Genomic DNA, 24,569 nt, shown 5'->3' on the forward strand with positions numbered 1-24,569 from the left:
TCTGTGCTTCGTTTATTGCTTTCTTACTGGTCTTACCATCAGGTCCGAATGTTCCAAACAGCCATTTTCATTTTGCGTGCGAAAAAGTCTGCCATGTTACTCTTGGCGGATGAGTGCAGGTGTCTTCGAAGTCCTTCACTAACCAGGGCACTGTTTTCTCTCCTTTATATTATAATCTTTTAACATATTTTTGTATTTCAATACACAAGACCTCTATCAGGAATATTCACAACATTTCGACTGACTTTAATGTGTACATTTCTGCTTATTCCAGCTTTAATTCTGTATTGATGCTTATATTACGTGTGTTAGAAAGGGGCCCTTACAGTCATATATTCTAATAGCAAGTCAGAGATTTCTTTTGCATGTCTAACAGTTTTTTTGAGAAATATTTCTATTTCCTGCTTGGTTGAAGAACCACGGTGCCAGCCTTATGCCCCGAATGTATTGTGTAACTATGCTCTAAACAGTACAACTACCCTTTGTTGTTGTATACATGGACACTCTCATGCATTGTAATTTGTTACTATACACTTGGCAATTCTGCGACAATATGCAATGCTTTTGAAGAGATTTGTGCACGATAAAAAAAAACCCACCACATTCTATATTGTGAACTATTTGATGCTTTGACCAATTATACTCCTACAGAAATCTTAACAAATATTTCAACATTTGCTTACACACAATGTGAATATTTAGAAATGAGCTCTTTTAGATCAAGGACAAATGACTTTATCCACAAAGCTATTTTCCGAGAGCAAATGCATTTGTACTACCAAACGGCTACACAGGGAAATGTACACACGCTAATTGGTGTTGGACTGGGTGGTGTGAGGGGGTGGGGGGGTAGACCTCCAACTATCTCTACTTTCTTTAGGCAAAAAGATAGTGGCCAAGGAAGGGTGGGGGCAAAACTACGAGACCACGTGGAGAATCATGATTCACAAAAAAGGAACACATCTCTTGCTCTCCTCCAAGGTCACAATGTGCACCTGGTCTGAATTGTCACTAGGGCAAAATAATGGAAATCGGTTCTATTTTTAATGATATTTCATAAATCAGTTTCTTTTCACCCACTCTTTAATGCCACCTTTACCATTATAGGTATTAATTAAGTTTTTTCAGACATCACCATCCTTCGAGAATGTCCGCTGCCAGGGACTTAGACCATGGGAATGTGATAGTTTTTGTGAATCACAAAACTATGTCAAGCAGAATTCACTTTGTGAATTTGATACTGCATGCAATTCTTAATGACGATGTTGAGAGATTTGCAGGTACAGGTGCAAATTGTGAAAGCCCCAGTTTGCGCCTTTCAGCAAATGTCCTTCTAAATTGTGCATAAAGCATTTACTTGATTTGAACTTGATCTACACAGGAAAATAAAAGCCAAAGTGTATCAGTTGCTTCAAATCTAGCACTAGGTTTGATGATCATAAACTATTTCAAGCTAGTTGCATCTGGTGTATCATAAGCCACTTTATCGTTTTGTTTTCTCTCTCTCTTTCTGCCTCTTCATGATTTCTCTTTCTCTCTGTCTCTATCATTCTTTCTTGTTCTGTGGGCAGGAGTATTGTTTTTCAGGTGAGCATTTGCTAGTGCCACCCAGCTGGTGTCATTAGCAAAGACCATAGAAAAAGCACAGATATCTTCAAGAGAGTGTTCTGAGGGGGAGAGGTGGCTATGTTTTATTTGCAAAAGAAGCGATTGGAAAAGTACACTAATTATACCAACATTGCAAATTGGCTCTTTTTAATATTTTACAGTGCTCATTTCTAATGATCACTTTGAGTATGTACTGTAGTCATAATACGAATGTTACACTTGTCATATATAGCAGAGCACATTATCAAAACATATCAATTATTTTCTGAATTAGGTTATCCATCGAAAATGGAAAATCTGGTACACTCCTATTGTGTTCTTTCGAAATACCCACAAGGGAAAGGGAAGGGGGACTGATTCAACTACTGAAGGTTCCTGGATGCTTTGCATGAAATCAATGAGCATTTTGGGAACAATTCCTACAGATCTTTACATTTCACAAATATGTCTCTGAAAAAAGGGATCTATGCTTCAATCACTAAGCACATAATAGGCACTGAGCTTGGTGCTCATTTCATCTTTCGCATCTCCATGACTTTAAAGTATTTGTTGCCATGAACCAGATCTAATATATCAATTTATTGGTGTTGCAAAACTGACTTGCTTCTTATTTCTAATGATTTTTAGAAGAGGAGTGGCTGGGTCTCAGTGTGAGTACGCGGAGTCCGTGAATCACGGACATCCCTAGAGAATTCCATATATTGTACCATTGGTTAATTTTCTCTCCTAACTACATAATTCCGATACCTGTTGTAAAGGGTTACCATCAGACAATTTGGAAATTGGTGTAGCCTCAACAGCGTCTAATAAACAGACATTAGTAAATATCACATTCATTTGTGTCTGTGTAGGAGATAAAACATTTTAGATGGGAACTTGCTAACACTGAAAACCATTGCTGGCTGACATTAAAAAAAAAATGTGCACAACAGGAGCACTTTCTCGGCCTCTACAGTATCAAACAAAATGTCAAAAAAAGGCACATGATAAACATTTGAATTACCAAACGTGTGAAACACTTGTTCAAACCATGAGAGGAGCAGTACCATGGTGCTGTGTATCAAAGCTAGTAGTTGAAACTCCAGATGTTCAAGACTCTTCACCCATGAAAATACTCAGTCTTCAAATAAAGAATGCTTGCCTTTCATAATTGAGCCAATAGTTACTATTCATGTATCCAGAATCCATCTAGTCTTAACTTTGAATATTTAATACTGATATATTTCAATTTACATTATAATGTGAGCAAAACAAGTGCGGGGTCTTTTTGTCATAAAAACGTGCAAGAATGAATAGAGACTTTTTTTTCTCACATAGAAGCCATAGACCCTCACATGGTACTGGCTCAACACTCAATACAACCATCTTCCCGTAAAAGGATTAGCTTTAATTTTAAGATTCATAAACCTTCCTGTATATCTCTTCTCTAATTTGGCTAAACCACTTTGTGCTACTTTAGCAGTTAAAAGCCTCTTCAGTGATTTCTTTTATTTTAAATGTACATTGGTACACATTAAAGTGATGCGGGCTCTGGGACTTTACCTGCTTTTCTTTGAAAAAATGTCCATCAATAAATGTTTGCGATGTAATGATGCCAATTCAGATCAGTCTGCTGTACCATGAGTAAGGGGTGGGCCATTTCAAGAACCACATTACAGCATGGAGGTATTGCCTCCTTGTACCTGGACAGCCCCATCAGTCCTTTTATTAAGTACAATCATGTGTCAAGGATATTTAAAGATGTTTGAATGTTTACATATGAACATTTTCGTATGTATTCTCAGAAATGATAATTGTGAAAGTGACTCAAATATGTCTAACTGAACATTCGGCAGAATGAAGCTCCCTCTGCAAAAATGCTTAATGTCATTCTTCTGCATGCTAGTTGCAAATATGTGTTGACCTCCCTACATGTGGAAAAGAAGAGCAGAGGGTTCATGCATACGCTGTTGACTGTCTATAGTGCTCGAGTGCTCCAGTTCTCTTTTTGGGGCGAGGTGGCACGAAAATGTGTCAAACCTTGCATGTTTGGGTAGTGTAAATAATTTGGCGTCTTGTTTTCGCACATATGGGCCATGCAGAATAGTCTTTACTTTACCAGTCCATCGGTTTTGTCCCCTACAGATTGCTTGAAATCGGTAAAAATCTAGCCAACAGCCGGAGACCAGAAATCATGCTCTTCGTCCTCACTCCCCTTTGCTCCATTGTCATCGGCTATTGGTTTTTAAAATTGTAGGGACATGTGCAGTGACTGGATGACTTTTAAATTTCTATAAAAGTTGAGGATGAGGAATTCCGACACAGCTCCAAGTAAAATGTGTACTTAAATGGAAGTCTCCCACAGCTGCATACAAAGAAATAGAGAAAAGAGCTGTTAGTGAGCATTCTGGCTATAATTCTGAAATTCAATATAATGATACGAGCCAATGAAGGACACAAGAACAAAGCAAACTTGTAGCATAGATGTTAATACAGTAGCTCCAACATTTCTAAGAACACCCACCTTACTTTTAGTGCTACGTTTGGTAAACCCACATGCTGGTGCAGGGATCTACAACCTTTGTGTCTCCAGATGTTTTGGACTACAGCTCCCATCTGACCTAACAAGGAAATCCAATGATAAGGGATCATGGGAGTTGTAGTCCAAAACATCTGGAGAGTCACAGATTGCAGACCCCCTGGCTAGTGTAAGCCGAACATGTTACAAAATGACCAGGGAGAATGTAAACAACTCCAGTGTTTGGTTAGCCAGGAAATCCAGTAGCACTTTTCTTCTGGAGATACTGGTGCTTGCAACAGATCGTCAAATTATGGCAACTTGTTTTCTTTCCATACATGGGAAGATGTGCAGGGGAGCAATGTTCTTTTTTTGTTCATCTCTTTCCATCTCTCAAAACTCTGATCACATGAAAGGATAACAGTTATAATTTGTAATAAGCGCAGGGCTTGTTGACCCCATGAGCAGGTGCATGCAGCTGGTTTTCACAATAGCTCTAAGGAATATGTATGAGAACAGCACACATCCAAGAATTGCTATGGCGATTATTTGCAGAGCTTTTTGTCACCTTTAAAACCTGACTGGATTTTTCAATTTGGTGGGTTTGGGAGGCCAATTCCTTCTTTTTGGTCCCCTTTGTTCTTGGATTGTAAGTGCCTGCCTAAGATCACTAAGTGCATTTCACTCATGCTCGACTAAACACTACGGGCATTCAAAGGCTTAATTCTGCTCGAGGAATTACCACACTTCACAACTTTGCAACTTGGTGAACTTCTAAAGTTTTTAATGAAACCTTTACAACTGTGCAATTTATCAAATGTTTTTCCTTAAATTAACTTATTTCCATGTCAAATATAACCCTGTATACATACAAATCGTTATTTTATTTTTTATTATACGTAGAAATTATATATAGAGCAAACAAGGCAGCATCAGAAAGCTGTATAATATTAAAATATGCAAAGTACAGAATATTATGCTATTAGAACAAAGAACAAGTAAAAACAGACTCATATGACTAAATAGCAGATACAAAATAAACACCACAAGAATTAAAATGCAGCATTCAAGAAGCAAGATTTTAAGGTTTTACGAAACTTAAAAGCTTCAGGAATCAGTCGTAATTCTAAAGGAAGAGCATTCCAACACTTCAAAGCGGCACCAGAGAAGTATCGGTTACACAAAGCTTAACATTTGTATGTAGGTTCTTCAAGGCATAGTCGTGACTATGAAGACCGCGGGTACTTCCACCAATGTTTAGTTTATCAGACAAATAAGAAGAGCTCTAGAAATGAATAGCTTTAAAAACAATACAAGTTAATTTAAAAAGAATTCTTAGCTCAAGTGGAAGCCAATGAATGAAATTTTGAAAACGTGATAAAATGTCTTGGTTCCATATACTAAGCGAGCAGCGCGGAAGCATTAAAAACACGTTCTGTGGAGCAGTGGAGGATTTGTGCAGTCCTACAAAAAGGGAATTTCCAAAATCAATGCATGATAATACTAAAGAATGCACTAATAAGCGAGAACGTACCACAGAAAGAAAAGGGTTCACAGGTCTTAGGCAAACAGGAGGCAGAGAAGATCCATATAGCAAAATCAGTCAAAAGTTATCTAAACACTAGGGTCTTCAGTTTCTTTCTCAGTTGCTCAGTAGATGTCACTATTCTAATATCTGGGGGTAGAGCATTCCATGCCTTAGGAGCAGCAAGATAAAAAGCTCCTTCCATGCCCTGTGTGAGCTTGTGAGCTGGTATTGCCAGCTGATTAGCATGATTGGACCTCAGAGATCTTGCACATGATTTGTGAATCAGAAATTTCCTCAGGTATAAAGGGCACATGCCAGTCAAACATTTATGGGTCATAACTTGTAAGAAAAAGTGTAGTCTTGCTTCAATGGGAAGCCAGTGCAGACTGTGCCTTGCATTAGAGACATGGTTTTGGGCATTATTCCAGGTTGGGCAGTAAGGGTTAACGGTCACCGTTAAGGAACCGGATGCCGGTAAACCCTTACCGCCCAATTCCGAGTTCCCTTAGCGGGACCCGCAAAGGACGTGTGGTCTGACCACACGTCCTTTGCGGGTCCCGCTAAGGGACCAGGGCGCTAATAACGGGCCCGCTATTTGCGGGCCCATAATTAGCGCCTTCCCCATTCCCATTGAGCCCTATGGGGGCTCAAATGGGAATGGGGCATGGTTGGTTGAATGGAGTCCGCACAGGTCTGAATGTCCCGGTAAGTCCCCATTCAACCAGACCGGACCCGGACCCGGGTTTGGAGGCAGCCAGGGCGCTAGTAGCTAGTAGCACCATGGCTGCCTCCAAACTTGGAATGAGGCCCCTTGTCTTCTTAAGCCAGTAATCACCCTGACTACATCATTTGTATAGTTTGTAATCTTTCACACTCAGAATTTTCTTTGCCCACAAAGTGGCTACTGCAGTAATGTATTTATGAACCCAGAATAGCTTACCTAAAGTCTCACAGTTTACACACGATATATAAGAGCAAATCTGTGCCAGCAATTTAATATAGTACGCAGTGGAGGAGACAAAGTCACTGATGTGGGCTTTCATATTCAAATTCTGATCCAGATATACACTTTTTTTGTGTTTTAATACTACAACCTGCTACCTCGAAGTACTTGTATTGCACACTCAAATTCCGTAATTTATATTCTGTTTTTTCTTTGTTAAGTGCCAGGCCAAAGTTTGAATGAGTTCATAGGTTTTACTTACAGTATGTTTATCTTCAGTATGATTACCAGACAATGTGACGACACATTCTGTGTTGTCCACATAGTTGGTAAAAGTGACATGATTCGCTTCCAGAAGATCAAAAAATGGAACAGTGAATATATTAAATAATGAAGGAGACAAACATGCCCCTTGATGTACACCAAATTTGAGGCTATTGCTCTGCCTTACTCGGTTCACATCACCCACATCTATCGCCCTCCAGGTCCCACTGGATCCTTCCTTGATGAATTCGGGCAGCTCCTTCTCTTTCCACTAAACATCACCTCATTCTCTTAGGTGAACCTTGCCTCTCCAACCACTTCCCAAAAATCTGAACATCAGTTTTAGTGAACACGTGCTCCATTCTATCCTCAACCTAAAGTGATGAATCCGGTGGAGTCATGACTCATTCCCCTCTCTTGAGCCCATCGCATGCGGACAGGGGATGGCATTTGTTACCTGATCCTGATGGCTTCTATAGGAGGGAGGATTACATGGGAGGAGACAATGACCGGGGGAGGTGGTGAGTCCATTGGGTGAGACATGGTATTTCCCCTTTCCTCTTTGAATCCCTCTAGTAAAACACCTTTCAATGACTCAGTCATTTACAATTCACGTATCACATCTTCTGGTTTTCATATGGCTTTTTATGAAACGTTTAAGCATCATTCAAGAAGCCCAATAACAGCTATGGACTTCAATTCCCAAGTGCTTAGACGAGGGAGAGGAGGAAGGAGTCTATACAGATCAGGAGAGGCCTGAAGCCTAACGCGCAGGCTAGTTGTTCGAGGTACAAGGTGCGCATGATATTTAAAAAAGGCAGATGCAAAAAAAATCATTGTCGTGCAGTAGAAAGCAGCAAGGAAGAGGAGGTCCGAACCCTGGCAGAGGCTCGAGAATGCAAGAATCAAGAATCACTTAACGGCGTGGGGAGGGAGGAGGAGAGGCACAGCAAGCACACCAGAGGGACAGCAGGAGGACTGGGAGCTTCGCAGAGCTCTTGGAGGTGTGGTCATGCCGGGAGGCAGCGTTCATCGGTGCAGGCCACACAGGTATGCCAGCGAGTGACCGCAGAGCTGCAGGAAATGCTGGGTGAATGCCCCCATTGCGTGGGAAGCTGATCCCGCGAAGAGACACTGTTGCAAAGGCACACCAAGAAACAGGGACGCCATGAAGGACCAGTGTGTCTATCCAAGGTTTTTGGGGACTCCGGGGCTTACTGACGTGCATGAGAACCTATGACTGAATGTTACAAGGTTGCGAATAAGGACAATAAACCAAAGTGGTTGACTGCAGATAAAGAGCAATCCTGTTTCAAATATCTGACATTCAGAATATTTGAATGCTGGCGAGAAAAAGTGCAACGAGAAACCATAAGCCAGTATAGGTGCATGAGATGCCAATGTTGAGGGAAAACTTAAGCAAGTGTTTCCATAGGCAAATATGGCAAACACTTCAGGAAATGTGCTACTGTGACAAACTAACAGTGAAACAAGAGAGGTCCTGGCAAGCAGAAATACCAGGCATCTGAAGCTGTGTGTCACGACCCTCGGCCAAAACCCCCTCTGGCAAACCCATTGACCAGGTGGAGTCAGGACTCGGGCCTCTAGAGCCTGGCATCCTCTTCAAAAGCCCTCATGGGGCCAGTCCTGGCACCTATGGCGCCAGGCTCATACACCATGAACACTAATGTGCTTGGGAACTACTTTATTGTATTGTCAGCCAACATGGAGGCATCCACATAGCTTGGTACCTAAGCACCAAGCTATGCGGTCTAGTGTTTTGGGTGTGGCAGGCCTGGAACTACTTTCCCTGGTACTACTTTACCTGGGCTATATAAACCACACCCTGACTGCAGAACATGCTTCGTGTTACTTTGCAGCTTGCAACGTGATGCTCACCATGGCCAGCTATTCCCTCGAACCTCGGAGAAGCAGAACCTGCAAGGAGACAAAAGGAACATCATTAGCAGCAGCATCTTACCTGCAGTCTTCATCTTTAAACACTCGCAGCTACTGAGAGCAGCTTCCTCGAATCTGCACGCCTCCCGGACAGAACGACCTGAAAGAGGAAGATAGAGGCAACATTAAAGAAAGCTGTAGAGAAATTTACAAATTACGAACTGCTCAAAAGGCTTACCTGGCTGGTCGCCACTCGGCTGGCTCCACTCCGGACATTCCACTCGCGCTGAAGAACACAGCGACCTATAAGGAAGGAAAACACAGGTTAGCAAAGGCAAGACTTCGCAGCGCTGCGCATAGCGCTTACTTACCGCATAATGTGCCATCATTTACCAGCGGGGCTCAACCAATCCAGTTTGCCGCGCTGAAGCTCTGCATACCTAAGGGAGAAAAAAGAGACATTTTAAACAAAGAAAGGCATGCAGGATAGCAACAAAACTAAAGAACAGCAATAAGACCTACCTGAACAATATCAAACGGGCCAGCGTCAGTGAAGTAACTGGACCGCACTCGCCCATGAAAGACAACGTGCCCCTACAAAGAAGGCAGGACGAAGAGCATGCCTAATTCTAACACAAGGCAGAACCTTCCCCGCAGACCACACCAGGGCAAAGCTGAGAAGCATACCAGCGAGTAACCCAGCTGGGTGGCGTCCTTGTGGATACCAGGTGAGCGTAACACTGTGTCAAGATTGGACATTATGGGAAGATACCTGGCAGGGGAGTATACCAGGGGATCTGAGGAGCTCACAAGAGAAGTCCTGGCAAGCAGAAATACCAGGCACCAGAAGTTGTGTAAATTGTGGACATTGCATGGAGATACTCAGCAGGGAAATATACCAGGGGATCTGGAAGCTCACAAAAGAAGTCTTGGCAAGCAAAAACACCAGGCACCTAAATCTGCATTAGAGTTTTCAGATTTTGTGAGATGATACCTGGCTGGAGAGTATACCGGGTGATCTGAAAAGCCCATAAAAGGATTCCTTGCAGGGGAGCATACCAGTAAATCTACAAACGTTACCGGAAGACCTAAAGAAAAGTTGCTATGGAAATTGTTGCTTGATCAAGGTAAAGAGGGACTGTTTTGGGATCTATTGTTTCAACAAGTTAAAGAAAGACTGTTAAGGAATTCATTATCTGAACAAGAACATTGTGAGTCGAGTATAAAGACAAAAAAGAACTGTTGGATAAAGAAACACTTTTGTCATCCTACGTAAAAGTCCCGGAGAAGGGAGCCATCCTCTGGATCCAAGGACCTTTCCTTGGAAGTTATGTCTGTTGGATGTATCCTTATATTTTTGATTATGAACACTTTTTGCTACTATCCAATAAAAGGCATTTCCTTGCACCCTTTGATATTTGTTTCCAGTGTGAGGGTCAGTTTAGAGTGTTTGGACACAAGGACAGCTTTTAACTTACAGACTACTTGACCCTGAGAGAACCTTAGTTTTAGTTCTGAGGCAGGAAAATTCCTCTATAGAATAAGGCTAGAGAGGCATTTCTCCATCCCATTTGTGTTTAATAAAATGTTTGATTTTGAGAATAACACAACCTTGTCTCCGCCTCTCATTGCTGATACATCACATATGGTATCAGGATTGGGATCGGACTCAGTTTATACAAGCTAGGGATCCCACACAAGAGGAGTAAAAATATACCCCACAGTTGTTACATCTGGGGAAGAGTGGAATAGAAATACCTCTCCTACTAGTGGGTCATATACCCAGGAGGTCAAGATAGGTTCCCGTTCCCTAAGACCTATATCTGGAGAAAAGTGGAGACAGAGTTATATTTCTATTAGAGAACAGAGACCTTTAGAAAGGGACCCTGGACCCCTTACTCATGTACCTTCTAGGGTGGGGGCTGTCTTTCAACTATTAACTTGCCACGCTATTTTGCCAACTAGGAAGACTGTGGAGGGCTATGTTTATGATCTTTTCTGCCCCAAGACTGTATGGTGCCCGGGAAAGACAAGGTAATAGTTTTTTGAAATTGTGGATAGATCACCCCATCAGCTTGCTCTTCTATGTAACACACTGTAAAGATGGAAAGTTAAACGTGTTACCAAGTCTGTCGGACGGAGAAGAATTGAGATGCACCATTTTAAATCGCCCTTGAACCCCAAGATAAACCACTAGGGGCCTGAGAGTGGAAAACGTGATATATGAAGACTTAAGGAAAGGACCCGCTAGGGAAGATAAAAGGGACACCTTGAGGAATGACATCCCAGAAAATGTTTCTTGTCCCTTGATGAAAGAAGAAGATTGTACACAGACCAAGAATGAGACTATAGGGGAGAGAGATATGTCTCCTAGTGTATCAGCATCTTAAAAAATAAATCTTTAAAATAAATATTGTCTCACAATCTGAGGATGAATCTGACCCCTCTTGGGAGGAATATGGATCCTCTGTAAAATACCGTCCTCAGGAACCAGAATGTTTTGTAGAGTGCATTTTCCCTAGCTCCCACCCCCTCACAGCCATCATACGGGATGAGCAGGAGAAGGGCTATACGTGGGACCCCATGTGTTGTGCCTATACTGAATCAACTGTATGAGAGACGATATACACTCAGGCAACCATACCGAATGTACCCTCTCACTGAAAGAGTGGAACGATTTCAGCATGCACCTTTGGACATCATGTAACACTGACTGAGTGAAATCTGATGAGGCCAGTGTGATGTCATAAAGAGGATATATGAGGACATACTTAAGAATAACAATATAAATAAGGTGCAAGCGAAATATGCATGACATGATAAAGTAATCATATATAAATAAGATGTAGCAACTTGCTGACCAGTAAGTGTAAATACAAGGACCGCCATGATAGGAAAAATACTTCAGCTTGTGTAAATATTCAATCCAGCTACCTCAGTAACAGATCAGGGGTGCAAAATCAGGAGACGTTGGAGAATTAGCTTTGTGTCCAAAATAAAGAGGAGTCTTTGCTGGCCTGGGATCAAGGATGCTATTTCAAGGAATAATTGCAAGGCACAAAGGGAAGCAGATGGATAAGACATATACGGCAGACATATTTCTCCTAGATTAAAGAAGGAGAAAACATTTGGAAGAGCCAAGTATTGGACGTTTAACAATGGATAAGGCTCCTACAAGATGGAGTGAGCAAGTCTCTAGAGGCCAACAGGAGCAAGAACACCCAGTATAAGTACATCAAATAGAAGTAAATAGGAGGTCGAAATGGACACATTTGCGGTCTCCTCCCACGTGATTCAGAAGTCGAAAACAAGGGCTATTCATTAAGCCTCGGTTGAAGATAGTGATGTGCTTAAGCTCCCTTGAATGTCCCAGAACAGAGAGAAGACTACCAGGTCAACTACAGACGGGAAACTTTGGCTTATTGTTGGACTGATGAGAGATGATGGATAAATTGTGAAAGTGGGGAGTAATCTGACGTGACTTAAGCACCTGGGTTTTGTTTTGCTTATGTGCTGATAGCCAGCTGAAGGTCTACATTTGGCTGGGCATACCAACCAATCAGATGGTCTATGGGGCAGCCTGCTGTACAATGTTGCAGCCATTTTCTATGCTATAATCAGTATTGTACGTATTTAGAGGTAGTTCAAGACGTTCCCTACAGATAAGGGCAGCCAATGAAGTACTAACCAATATGTGTGCCATAGGTACATATGTTCCCATAACTAATCGTTCCCGTCAATAGGTTTTACAGTTTGCCACGTAGCATAACGTCATAGATGACACATATTGGGGTATATAATCTCAATATAATCAAGTTTGTTGGTGAGTGTACGAGCATCAGTCCGTTGTTCATCAGTTTGCCCTGCTTTATTGAATTGACAATAAAGTAGTACTTTGCCATCTTTTCTGAGTCTGTCCGGTTGTTTGGTCTGAGATCTTTATTGGTAATTCAATCAAGCAAAAGAGATGCTTCAAGGCGCTACAGCAAATTTTGGTAGCGGTGCAGATGGTTCAGGTTTAATCAACCTAGGCCTAGATCCAGATCTTCAGACTTTCGGCTGCTTCCTCCACTAGATAGAAGACCGCAGAGCTTCCTGTGGAGAACAGCGTGTAACAAAACACGTGTAAGAAGATACGGTTGACAGGTCCCTCTTTGACAAAATTCCTGTTCAGTCCCTGCAGGTTCCCAGGGGACTTAAGGCGAACTGGTCGGTTGAGTAATAATCGATACTGAGGGATGCAAGCTGAGCCACGGATGTAAGTAGAACATTGAAGGTGGCAACAATAGGGGGAGGGATTGTGTTGTAAATATAAGGTGTAAAAGTAACAGGATTTGTTGAGACTATAAATAAGAGAGATAGATACCTCAATTCCTGATTCTAAGAGGAAGGAAGGGTACACACTAAAAAGACTCCAAATATGGGTGTTAAGGATTCCTGAGGCAAAGCCAACAAGAAGAGAGCATATCAAACTCCAAGATGGAGTAAAAATGAGTTGAGATACATTTACTAAAGATAGTAAAGGAAGGCATACGCATCGAAAATATATTGAAGTTCACACGTGTATGGTTTTATATGTCAGTATAAAACATTTGTTGTGTTTAGATTAATAGACATAAAATGATAGTAAGAAACTAAAGCGATTATTATATTTTTTAATCAAAAGATTGACGTCAATTAGTAGGATAAAAATCAAAGGAAACAAATAAATAAAGAGATTCCTAGAATATCAATGATGAAACAACAAGATACTAAACATTGATAGAAAGTGTAAACGAAGGATCAAAAAGTACATTGTTTCATAGATTTTAAAAGTGGTTAATATATTATGATTTTTGGATAATAAGTGCCGATTGATGGTGCCTACTCAAATTGATCAGTGTGGTATATTTAATAGAATAAAGAGAAGAATAAAAGGTTGGGTAAGTATAGACAGTCGAGATCGGCTTGTCATCATGGGGGACACTCCTCTTCTACAGTTATGCAGAAAATTGCTAAAATACACAACCAAAATAAGGAAGTATCATTCGGAGTGGTTAAGGCATGACTAATAAGACACTTATGCCATGGCTTCAGGAGGGTTTGTTGTCAAAAACGGTATTGCAACATATGATGACATATTTGCATGCCACATATAAGGGAAAGACATTAGAGTTGGCTATTTTAGAGTTATGGAAGATGCAGCTGAGAAGGTGTGGATGCATAATTAGCATGAAGGGGAGGATGTAACGTCTTTGGCTTCCCTTTCCTCTCCTGGAAATAAGAGCGTAGGTACAGAGGAGAAAGGAATTTATCCTTTAAAGGAAATGAAAGTAGTGGTGGGCAATGTTAATCCGACATATGAGCTCCCCGTCTATAACAGTGAGGACAATGCAGAAGAAAGCAAAAGCAGAGAATGCAAATATATATTGACAGGAGATGAAAGTAAACAGGGTGATGAAAGGAAGGACATACAAGATAGACAGATGGAGATAGAGGAAGAAGCAAGGAAACAGAAATAGATAACAGACAAAGCTAAGGGAATAACAATGGTACAGAACGAAGGGATGGGAGGACAAATATTACTCAAGCTGGATGATAAGGGTTTGGATGGGGTTCAAGAAAGAGAAGAAAGAGAAGAGCCGGAAAAGAAAGAAAAGGGAGAAGAGAGAGCATACAAAGAAGAAAGAGAAAGCAAGCAAAGGGAAGAAGAAATGAACAGAAGTAGGGCATTAAAAGAGGACAAGATATGTTATCTTCGTCATAGAAACATAGTGCCGATTGAAGCACAAGAGCGACTTGAGGAAGAGAGAGGGTTACAACAGCCCCGTAGGGAGCTGCAAGGGAGACCAAGAATACTAACATGGGCTGAAGAGCATGACACAGAATATGTAGGTAAACGAATTGGGGATTTATATAGACAAATGAGGGATAAAGAAGGGTATACAACCAGAGAGAATATTGAAGGATCTCTTTCGGGGGAAATGGGAGGTAGGTCAGATAACATCATAACAGACGAGCACAGAACACTGGTTTTAAGCAGATGAGTGGAAAAAGATAATAGTCATACAAGTTGGGGCATAATGATGTCAGACAAAGAAAGGGAAGAAAATGAAAGAGAGCGAAGAGAGAGTGTATACAGATTTTCAGTAAAATTGAGTGTAGAGACAGGGCTAAAATGGTGAGATTTAGAGGACCCCAAAGAAAAAATACCAGAATCGACACCATATACTGAGCGACCACAATCACGATCGCGCAGTGCAGGGGAGGTATCCCTGCCTTATGTAAGCAGGTTAAGCGCGCTAGCAGGACAGAGGCAATCAGGCGATGCTAGCCCCTCTTGGAAATCAAGACGTGTAGGCAGGTATGATTACGGACCAGCATTTTCACAATTCCCATTGTTAGAGAATGGCGGAGGACGACCACAATATATTCCACCGCCAAAAATGGATAAAGGCAATTTAAAATGTAAATTACCTAGTTTGGGTGCGGGAAAATTGATTTATGAGCTAGAGAGAATGACATCAGAAATGAAGCTAGCCATAGGTAACATAAAAGGCCTGCTACTAGATATTCTAGGGGAGGGGGCTGACGACATTTGGAAGCGAGCATGATACACAGGTGTGACTGCATACCTGGGCTGTGTAGACATAGTGAGAAATAGGGACAGTTAAATCATCACGGTGGGTCATTAAGTCCTGACAACTTGATTTTTTTGTATATATTTTATGATTGTATACTGTTGTATTGAACTGCAGTGATATGTGTTTATATGTTTTTTAATGTTTTGATACAACCAACAAGTGGTTTAAAACGTGTGCTTTGATGAAATAATAAAATGTCGATGTGTTGAAATATGAAACATCTTTGTTGACCAAGATGTGTACAACCCACGTTTGCTTTAGAGGTTGTTAACACGGGTCCTGTGTTTGGAAGTTAGGTTACACCTGATTTTATTTGTTGATAGTGTGCTTCCTTTGCTTATTACAAATTGCATAAAACACAACACATGATGGAGCACCATTAAATAATTGCAGAACAGATGTATGTCGGGTGCTCAGAGTATAATATCCCGATACATCAGACATTTGTGCATATACAACTAGGAAAATGGTAGAGGATGAAGACCCTGCTGCCTTGATTCCAGATATTCAAGAGAGATGACGCCTTAAAATGAGAGAACCATGGGATAAAACGGTAGCATTATTTTACCACATTTTGTGTCAGTGACTGTCCGAGCCAGTGCAACGGCAAATGAAGAAACAGGTGGGAATAGAAGCAAAACCATGGCCAGAAATACAGTTGATGATCATGCATCACTGCCGATTGTTGCAGAAGAAGAATAAGAAGAAAGTCAAGAGTAGAAAGCAGGAAGAGGCGAAGTTAGTTCAGAAGAAGTTATCAAAATTAACCATAGAGGAAGCGGTATTGGTGAGTAATGAGGGTAAGGTGACACAGAAAATGCGACCAGTGCAGGAAAATAATGCAGTGTACTCCATGGATCAGGATGGGTACAATTCTTTGACAAGGGGAAGCAGCAATGGGCTGAGAGGATGAGGGCAAGGTGGTTTTCAGGATTTAATGGCGCACAACCGCAACAATATTGGTATTGCAGGAGAATAGGAGACATAGCCAGAATGTGTAGAAGTAGAGGAGGCATGCAGCAAAATTGGCAAGCTCCAAGAAGGGGGATGGGCTATGTTCCACAATATAATACATAACCACAGGAGTAGTATGCTAAAGATAATACGCAGACTCAGACACGTGCACCACAATCAAAGTAGATGCAGCAAGCGCCATTGCAAATGCAATCGCCACTACTGTCTGTGACACCAGACCCCCAAGAGGAACCAAAGGTCAAGGTGGCAATAGGAGGCAAGACATTTTAATTTCTTGTAGACACTGGAGCAATCCGTTCCTGGGTCCGTGAGCGACAATATCCAATGTCAGGTATTACCATGAATGTGCAGGGATTCTCTGGGTCAATGAATTTAGTTCCTTTCGCAGACGACTTACCATTCTCTATAGGAGAACACAATGTGCCATTATTATACTCTAGGCAGACCCCAGTCAACATATTAAGGCGTGACTTAATGATGAAACATATCATGATGAAATCTTTTACTGATGAAGGAATAGTGTGCTCTACTCCAGGGATACATTATAGGAATGTGAGAGAGCTCATATTAACCTTCACAGACCAGAAGGCAATACAAGGAGTTCCCTTATATACAGAAGTATTTTTGTATGGAGGGACTGTTTTATTATCATGGCTACCCAGGTTGATGGGTAAACTATTGACGATACCTGATGAATTTATGTTTAGGCCAGAGATCTCCATGGATGATGAAGAAGGGCAGATTATCCCCTTAGAGCTAAAAGCTGCAGTGGTCAGAGAAGAAAGGGTGGTTCTTTATGGGACAGATGATGAGGGAAGAGGATGGAGAACAGTGATAGCCCTCACTGCAGGATACAAACTGACAGATTGGACAGACGAGGAGCTGTTCCAGGATAAGTACTCAGATGATGAATTAGTATTTTCTATAAATCTCACTTATTGGGTTAAAGTACAGGATAGATAAATACTGCAGAGAATAGCACTGGTAAAAAAGAAACCATCATTTTTCCACAAAGATTTAGAGGACATGCCAAATATTTTATGAATTACAAGTCCATATGATGTGGGTTTATTAAAAGGAGTGGGAGCAGTTAAAAGCAAACTTAAACCAGGAGCTTTTATGCCACGAGCAAAGCATTACCCCATGTCTAGAGAAGCAGATCAAGGTATATTTGAGACTATTTCCACTTTAACGAAGCAAGGCACATTGGTGCCATCCGATTCTCCACGTAACATGTCTGCATACCAGTGAACAAATTAAAGGGGGGGTCATGGAGATGCATACAGGACCTTTGCCACCTAAACAATATAGTCGAAGCTGAGTTTCCTTTAGTTTCAAATCCTGCAACAATATTATGCAACATCCCATCAAAGGCCAGATATTTCACAGTCATGGATTTTAAGAACATGTTCTTTTCAATTCCCCTTCATGAAGACTCACAAGATTGACCTCCTTTTCATATAGAAATATTTGCATGAAACATACTTGTTTACCCCATGGGTACTGTGAGTCCCCTTCAATCTTGTCTAGAGTACTTCAGATGGACATAGGTAATGTTCAGCTCGAAAGTGCAATAATCCAAAATCCAATACATGGATGACATTTTGGTGTGTAGTGAGACAGAATAAAGATGCCCAGAAGATTCAATTAAGCTCATGACTATAATCTCAGAGAAAGGTATAAGGTGGACAAAGAAACATTTACAATATTATCAGGAAGAGGCCTTGTATATAGGACAGCTGATTTCTCACAAAGGGAGGACAGTGACACCAGAGAGAGCATAAGCAATTAGGAAGACTTCAGAAACTAATACAATGAGAGAAATGCAGCAATTTTTAGGCCTTTGTGACTATTGTAGGGCCTGGGTTTTCAATTGCAGTACATATATTCGGCCACTTTTAAAAGTACTTAATGAAGCGCAGGTGAGCAAGAGTAAAATAACATGGAGATATCAAGAATTAAAAAAGGCAATCAGTACAGCCCCTGTGTTAGGAATTCCAGATTATCATGAAGAATTGTATTTATTTTCTCATTCAAATGGAGAAGTTATGACAGCAGTCCTTACACAAAAAATGACATTAGGACATTGACATAAACCATTGGCTTACTATAGTGGGATTTTAGATCCTGTTATGAAAGGATATTATCTCTGGGAGCAATGTTTAGCTGCTTCTGCATTCATGATTGAAAAAAGCTTCAAGTATAACAATGGGGTGTTCAGTAACACTATTTGTAGAGCATGAATTAGAGCCAAGTTACCCTTCCAACCAAATCTCCCGCTAAGCTTGGCCTGAATTTTGGTGGAAAATTAACCCTTGAAATAGCTATACCTTCTGTGAAACCTGGCCAAAATGGTTGCGGAATATCGATCCCTGTAGCACTTAAGGGAAAACAAATCCTTGAAATACCTAAGTCTTCCATGGAACTTGGCCAGAATGGATGAGGAAAATCGACTCATGCAGAATCTAAGCCTTCAGAAAAGACTGGCATAATTATAGGTGGTAAATCGATCGTAGAAGTACCACCAAAACCCTCTACTGTGTTCATAACATTGGAAGAAAAAAAGAATGGTTGTCTACACTCGACCCTTTTTAAGTCCCCGAAAACATCAAGGAGAGCTATGTTAGAGGACAAGACGCATGGCAAATTGGTCAGGAGAAAAAGGATGATAAAAACAAAGACAGATCTAAGAAAAAGGAGCTGAAAAGTTTGAAAATCTATGTTCAAAGAATTGTGGTAGGGCCTAATATGCCGGTGTTAAATAAACAAAATGTGATGAGGCTGTTAAACTGTATCATACCCACTCGTAAAATTGCCACAACAGAGATCAAAATTTTGGAATTCGTGGGGGAGAAACAAATGGACTGGGTCCTTTTACATTTGTTCTCACAGTCGAAGAAAGATTTAGTGTTATCAATGAAAGAGACATTTTTGAGGCTGGGATATGAAGTGAGTGATTACCATGATAAAATTAAAGCAAGCTGGAGACAGGCAACGATCCCCAGGGAAATAAAGAAAAACACCTACAAAATCTGCTCCAATGACATAGTGGAGAAGAAAAAAGTTAGAGAAAAATAGAAAAGAGGAAAAAAACCACCCCTTATGTCAGGAATGATCTGGCCGCATTGAATTTCACGGTCTCAAACCAGGAACAAAGAAGCAAAAGGGTGCCAGTGAAATTTGGTGAAAGTAGATGTGAGGAGAGTTTGTGGGCTTGGCTGGCTGGAGCTCTAAACAATCCCAGAGCAGATTAGACTCACAATGCAAGGAGACCAGGCCTATTGAAGATCGGATGCTGGAATACCAGAGGCTTTAGGACTCTATTTAATGAAAAAATCCCACACTTGGAGCTATTCCAGGAGACTTGCTTGATGAAGCGGCCTGAGTGTGAAGGATATTTAGCCTTTTTAAACCCGGCCCCCAAGGGAAAAGCAGCCCTTCCAATTGCTGGCCTGTTGACGCTTAAGATGGAATCAGGCTGGAGTGCTACAACTATGAAATACCCAAACCTATATGTTCAGCTTTTCTTTCTAAAACAAAAACAGGACATATTAGAGACATCACTGGTGCTAATCATTATCTATTGGTGCATGAATATGGCGAGAGAAACTAAGTTGATTGATTCAGTGATGAAAATCATCGATGAAGTGATGTGTGAATGGGATGAGGTGAAGGTGGTTATCTGTGGTGACTTAAACATTAAGTTGTTGGATAAAACTGGTATCGCCCCGAAGGAGAGTAAATGGAGGGAAAGAGAGTGTGAGTGGATGCTCAATATAAAAATGAGGGAGATGCACTTGCTCAATGCCCAAACAAGCAGGGATATACCTGGGCATGCCACATGGAAATGTGGGGTGTTGGAGTCGTGTATAGACTATTGCTTTGTGTCCAATAACCTCAGAGAGAAGGTCGAATGGTTTTCGATTATGCCCCAGAAATGTACTGATCATGATCTGTTGGCTATCCATATTTCTGGGTGGGAATTGGGTAAAACAGCAAGAGGTGACCAAAGTGACGAGTCTATACATGGCCCAAATCCAGGAGGATCCCAATATGATTGAATATTTAGGAATTCTCAAGGAATTCAGCTATAAAGGCAAACCCAATGGAAAAAACAATTGGTTCAGAAGCATGCGTATGACCCGGATGTTGTAAACAGGCGAAGAACAATGAGAAATGAGGCAAGACCCATTGGGAGAGGTGAACATACTTCCAAACCTGAAAGAATCAGGATGGTTTGACAAAAATATAGAAATTGGTGCAAGAGCTCCAAGGCAATTAGAGCAGAAAATGATGCCGAACGCATCCATAAAGCGGTGTGTGGCAAAAATTCCAAGATATCTGGGAATTAATGAATAACAAGGGTGTGTTTTGAAAGGCAAACACCCTTATTATGGTATCTGAGAGTGATTGGATGCGGCACTATTCCTCTCTATTTGCTGATCCAGGGTGGAATAATTGTCAAGTGAGTGAACCTTCTCCTCCAATGTGGGATTTTGCATTTGACAAACATGATGCAACAATGATGATAGGCAACCTGAGCTCCTCACGGGAAGCGGGCCAGGTGGCCTGTCAAACCTGAATTGAAAAAAAACAAAGAGCAGTTGGGCAGATTACTAGTTACTATGTTTTCCCAAATTGTGGCAAATAAAGAGATCATGACCTGATGGAGGCTAACATAGTTCCTATTTTTAAAAAAGCTATCCGGGCTGAGCTTAGAAATTATCGCCCCATTGCCCTGCTCGATTTGATTGGGAAGCTTTTTGTGATTGTCCTACCCAGAGATCTAAGAGCATGGGCTGAGAAAAGCAGGATTTTGGGCCGAAGGCAGAAGGGAGTTGTTAAGGGGGTAGGTACAGCCTTCAATCTTTTTTATTATAAATCTCTTAAAAGAGAGGGCCTTGAAAGCAGGAAAAACTCTCTACTTCGCTTTCATGGATCTCGAACAGACATTCGATGGAGTCATCAGTGGGAAATTATGGGCAAAGTTGAGGAGATGGGAATGCCTTGCTGACCTGGTTGAAGCCATCAAAGCCCTGTATACTGACACCTCTGTTCGGATCCGAATGTCATGCAAGGGGCTCCTCTCAGATAAGATCTACACCTTTCGTGGATTAAAACTAGGGTGTGCCCTGGCCGCTCTTCTATTTTGCCTTTGTATAGCCGATTTGTCGGACTCACAAAGTGAGGTAAGGGCTTTTCCCCCGATGATCAACGGTTTGGGGGTACCTTGGATTCTATTTGCGGACGATATCGTCTTTTTAGATCAGATGCTGATCGGACTGCAAAGGAGGTTGAGAGCCTTTGAAGCCTTTTTGAGTCAGAACGGCATGAAGACCAATTTCGCTAAATCTAATATTGTGACTATGAAATAGGCTAGCAAAAAGAAGTGTGAGGGATTTATATGGAGAGTGGATGGTACCCCTTTAGAAACAGTTGAATCCATGTTATATTTGGGGGTGACCATAAATAGGAGTAGAAATGAAACAGATCATTATCAGCATTTACGATCTAGGCTGATAAAATGAATAAATTAGGGAAGGTCCTTACCCTGAAAATCTGGGAAATTTCCTTCTATAAACAAAAAGCAGCACACATTTTAACATGGATCCGAGGCCACCCTCCACCTATCATGTTTAGTTTGGGAGAAATGATAAGGTCTTTTTTGGAGGAATGTGTTGAGACTACCTAATGGACTTCCAACGTATGCGATTAGGCAGGAGCTCAAATTATAATCGCTAGAATTCATGGTGGTGTGAAAGACTATGGCTTTGTATAGGAAATGTGCCCAAGTGACCTTAATAAGACAGTTTGCAATCCTGGATTTAAGTTTAGGCGCCTGGAAATATAGAGTAGAGAACATCTTGAAGGTGAGAGATATTGAAGTTGGTGAATTGATGGGAAATCCGTCAAAGGTAAAAAAAGAAGCTGCAGGCATGGGATTGGATAGATACTTTAGATCGATGTGAGAAGGACAAGCTGGGGTACACTTGGATTGTCGATGGAAAAGGCCTCAATGCTCTGCCCCTTTATCTGCAAAAATTCATGCAGAGAGATGTTGCTTTAGTGCCGTCTAAATATCTTAGATACAAGGGAGGTACAGCGGATTAGGAAAATGCTGGGGGTGGCAAACCCGCAATGTCCTTTCTGAAAGTTTACTGATTCGGTGGAATCTCACGTGCACTTGATAATTGCCTACGAATCATTAAACCAAGTGAGAATTAACTTCCTAGAGGGGTATAAGACAGGAGGAAACCTTAAATCGCGCAGATAGGTGGAAATGTGTACGAATGGGTGAGCAAAAAGGACTGGTAGTTGCAGTAATGAAAATGTTGAACCTTGTACAAAGTAGGGAGATGGAGAAGGCTTGAAAGGTGACTTAATATGGAGATTGGGGAGACTGGGGTGAGGGTGCTACAGCTCAAAAACTACTTCTGTCTGAAGGTCGAATTGAGTGAAGTGATCAATTGTTCAGCTTGTTGACAGTGAAATGAGAAATAATGGTATGGCTTGGGAGAAACAGGATGTTGGTTTTTATAGGTTTGGTTTAAGAAGTTTGCCTTGCCACATTTATGTTTCATTTAAGCGGATTGTCAAGGAGTGAATGTTTCTTGTTAACAATGTTCTTTGTTCTTGACTATGAAACCAATAAAACATAAAAGAATATATATATATATTTGCGATTTTAGAGCAACCCAAAAGTACATTGACTACACAAAGAGCATCAGGAAAACGAGATAATGATTGTGAATCCTGCCATCAATATTGTTAGATACAGGACATTGAACCCAGAAACATTCATAGCAGAGCCAGTAGGGTAGGATGATTATGTACATGATTGTACAACGTATACTGAATACTATGATGATATCCCCCAAGCTAGAGAGAATGCTTTTGTGAGGGAGGAAGTCCTTTTTATCAGGAATTGACCAAACGAATGGCGAAAGGCATACTGGATCAGCAATAGTGAAGCCGGACCAAGAGGGTGAATTTGAAGTAGTGACAGGTGCGAGATGGCCTTTGCATTAATCAGCACAGGATGCAGAATTAGTTGTGCTTATCGCTGCACTTCCAAGATTTGAAGATGAGGATGTGACGGTGTCCTCTTACTCTGCCTATGTGATATCAACTGTACATGCAGGTTTATCATGTTGGAAAAGGTGGGGCTTCCGCCATGCAGACAGCAATCCAGTGCAACATGTGGCCCTATTGGATACAATTAATGAAGCATTGGGACTCCCATTGACGCTTGCAGTCTAAAAATGAGTAGACATAATTTCTTGAGGAAATAAAATCGCAGATTTTGAAGCCAAAAAGGCAGCCTATTTCCCAACCATTTCTAATTTTGAAATAGAAAGTGCGAAACAAATGGCAAGACGATGCATTTTGGTAGAGGAGGTCTTTAAGATGCTGTCTATGGTTGAGTTAATTGAGAAAGAAGGTCGAGCTCTACAAAGAAGAGAATGATTTATGGAAGAAATGGGGGAGTTCTTATCCCCTGCACAGGCAATTTGCAGGCTAGATAGCACTGGAAAGCCAGTATTGCCTCTAGCATTATTGAGGGTGGCGCTGGAGCAGCTTCACTATCCCACGCATGTGACTCGAGAGAGTCTTGCTGATACAATTGTAGAAGATTGGTTCTCGCCAAATATGTTGGAGCATGTGGCACAGTTTATTGTAAATTGTATCATGTGCCAGAAATGTATTGCAGGGCACACTTTTAGAAAACTGAGAGGAGCAATCCCTAGACCCAATGGCCCATTTCAGCATCTACACATAGATTATGTGGATATGCTGCAGACATGCAACAGTTACAGATATACGCTGGTTGTGATATGCCCTTTTTCTAGATGGATCAAGGCAGGCCCATGCACACACCCTGATGCCACATGTGCAACCAAGTTCCTTGTGCATGAGGTGTTCCCAAAATGGGAGTGTGTGAGGTCTTGTGGTCTGACAACGGACAGCATTTTGTAAATTAATTGTTTGAGCAAATAGTTCTACTATTAGCCATTAAGCATACAATGTGCTCAGCTTATCATCCACAGGTGAATAACATCTGTGAAAGATTAAATGGATTATTGAAGGAAAGGATTGCAAAAATGACTTTAAAGACGGGATGCTTACATTGCCTACCCATTGCCTTGTACACTCTAAGAAATCAGCCTGGCTCAGAGCACCATCTAACTTCTCATGAGTTGGTGACTGGATGCCATATGAGAACCCCCTTGG

General features: G+C 41.2%; 1 protein-coding gene across 5 annotated transcripts in view; it reads right to left on the reverse strand.

Annotated features, from left to right (window-relative positions):
- Window positions 1-1,726: 1,726 nt before the first annotated feature.
- Window positions 1,727-24,569, reverse strand: part of ADAM22 (ADAM metallopeptidase domain 22) — a 1,877,697-nt gene continuing 1,854,854 nt past the window's right edge. For all 5 annotated transcript variants that reach the window (XM_069648369.1, XM_069648368.1, XM_069648372.1 and 2 more), the window contains one exon: window positions 1,727-3,952. In XM_069648369.1, the coding sequence (XP_069504470.1) occupies window positions 3,932-3,952 (21 nt within the window). In that variant the 3' untranslated portion in view covers window positions 1,727-3,931. The remainder of the gene's footprint in view (window positions 3,953-24,569) is intronic.

Source organism: Ambystoma mexicanum, chromosome 2q, assembly GCF_040938575.1.
Source record: "Ambystoma mexicanum isolate Mex_15411 chromosome 2q, UKY_AmexF1_1, whole genome shotgun sequence".
Lineage (NCBI taxonomy): Eukaryota > Metazoa > Chordata > Amphibia > Caudata > Ambystomatidae > Ambystoma > Ambystoma mexicanum.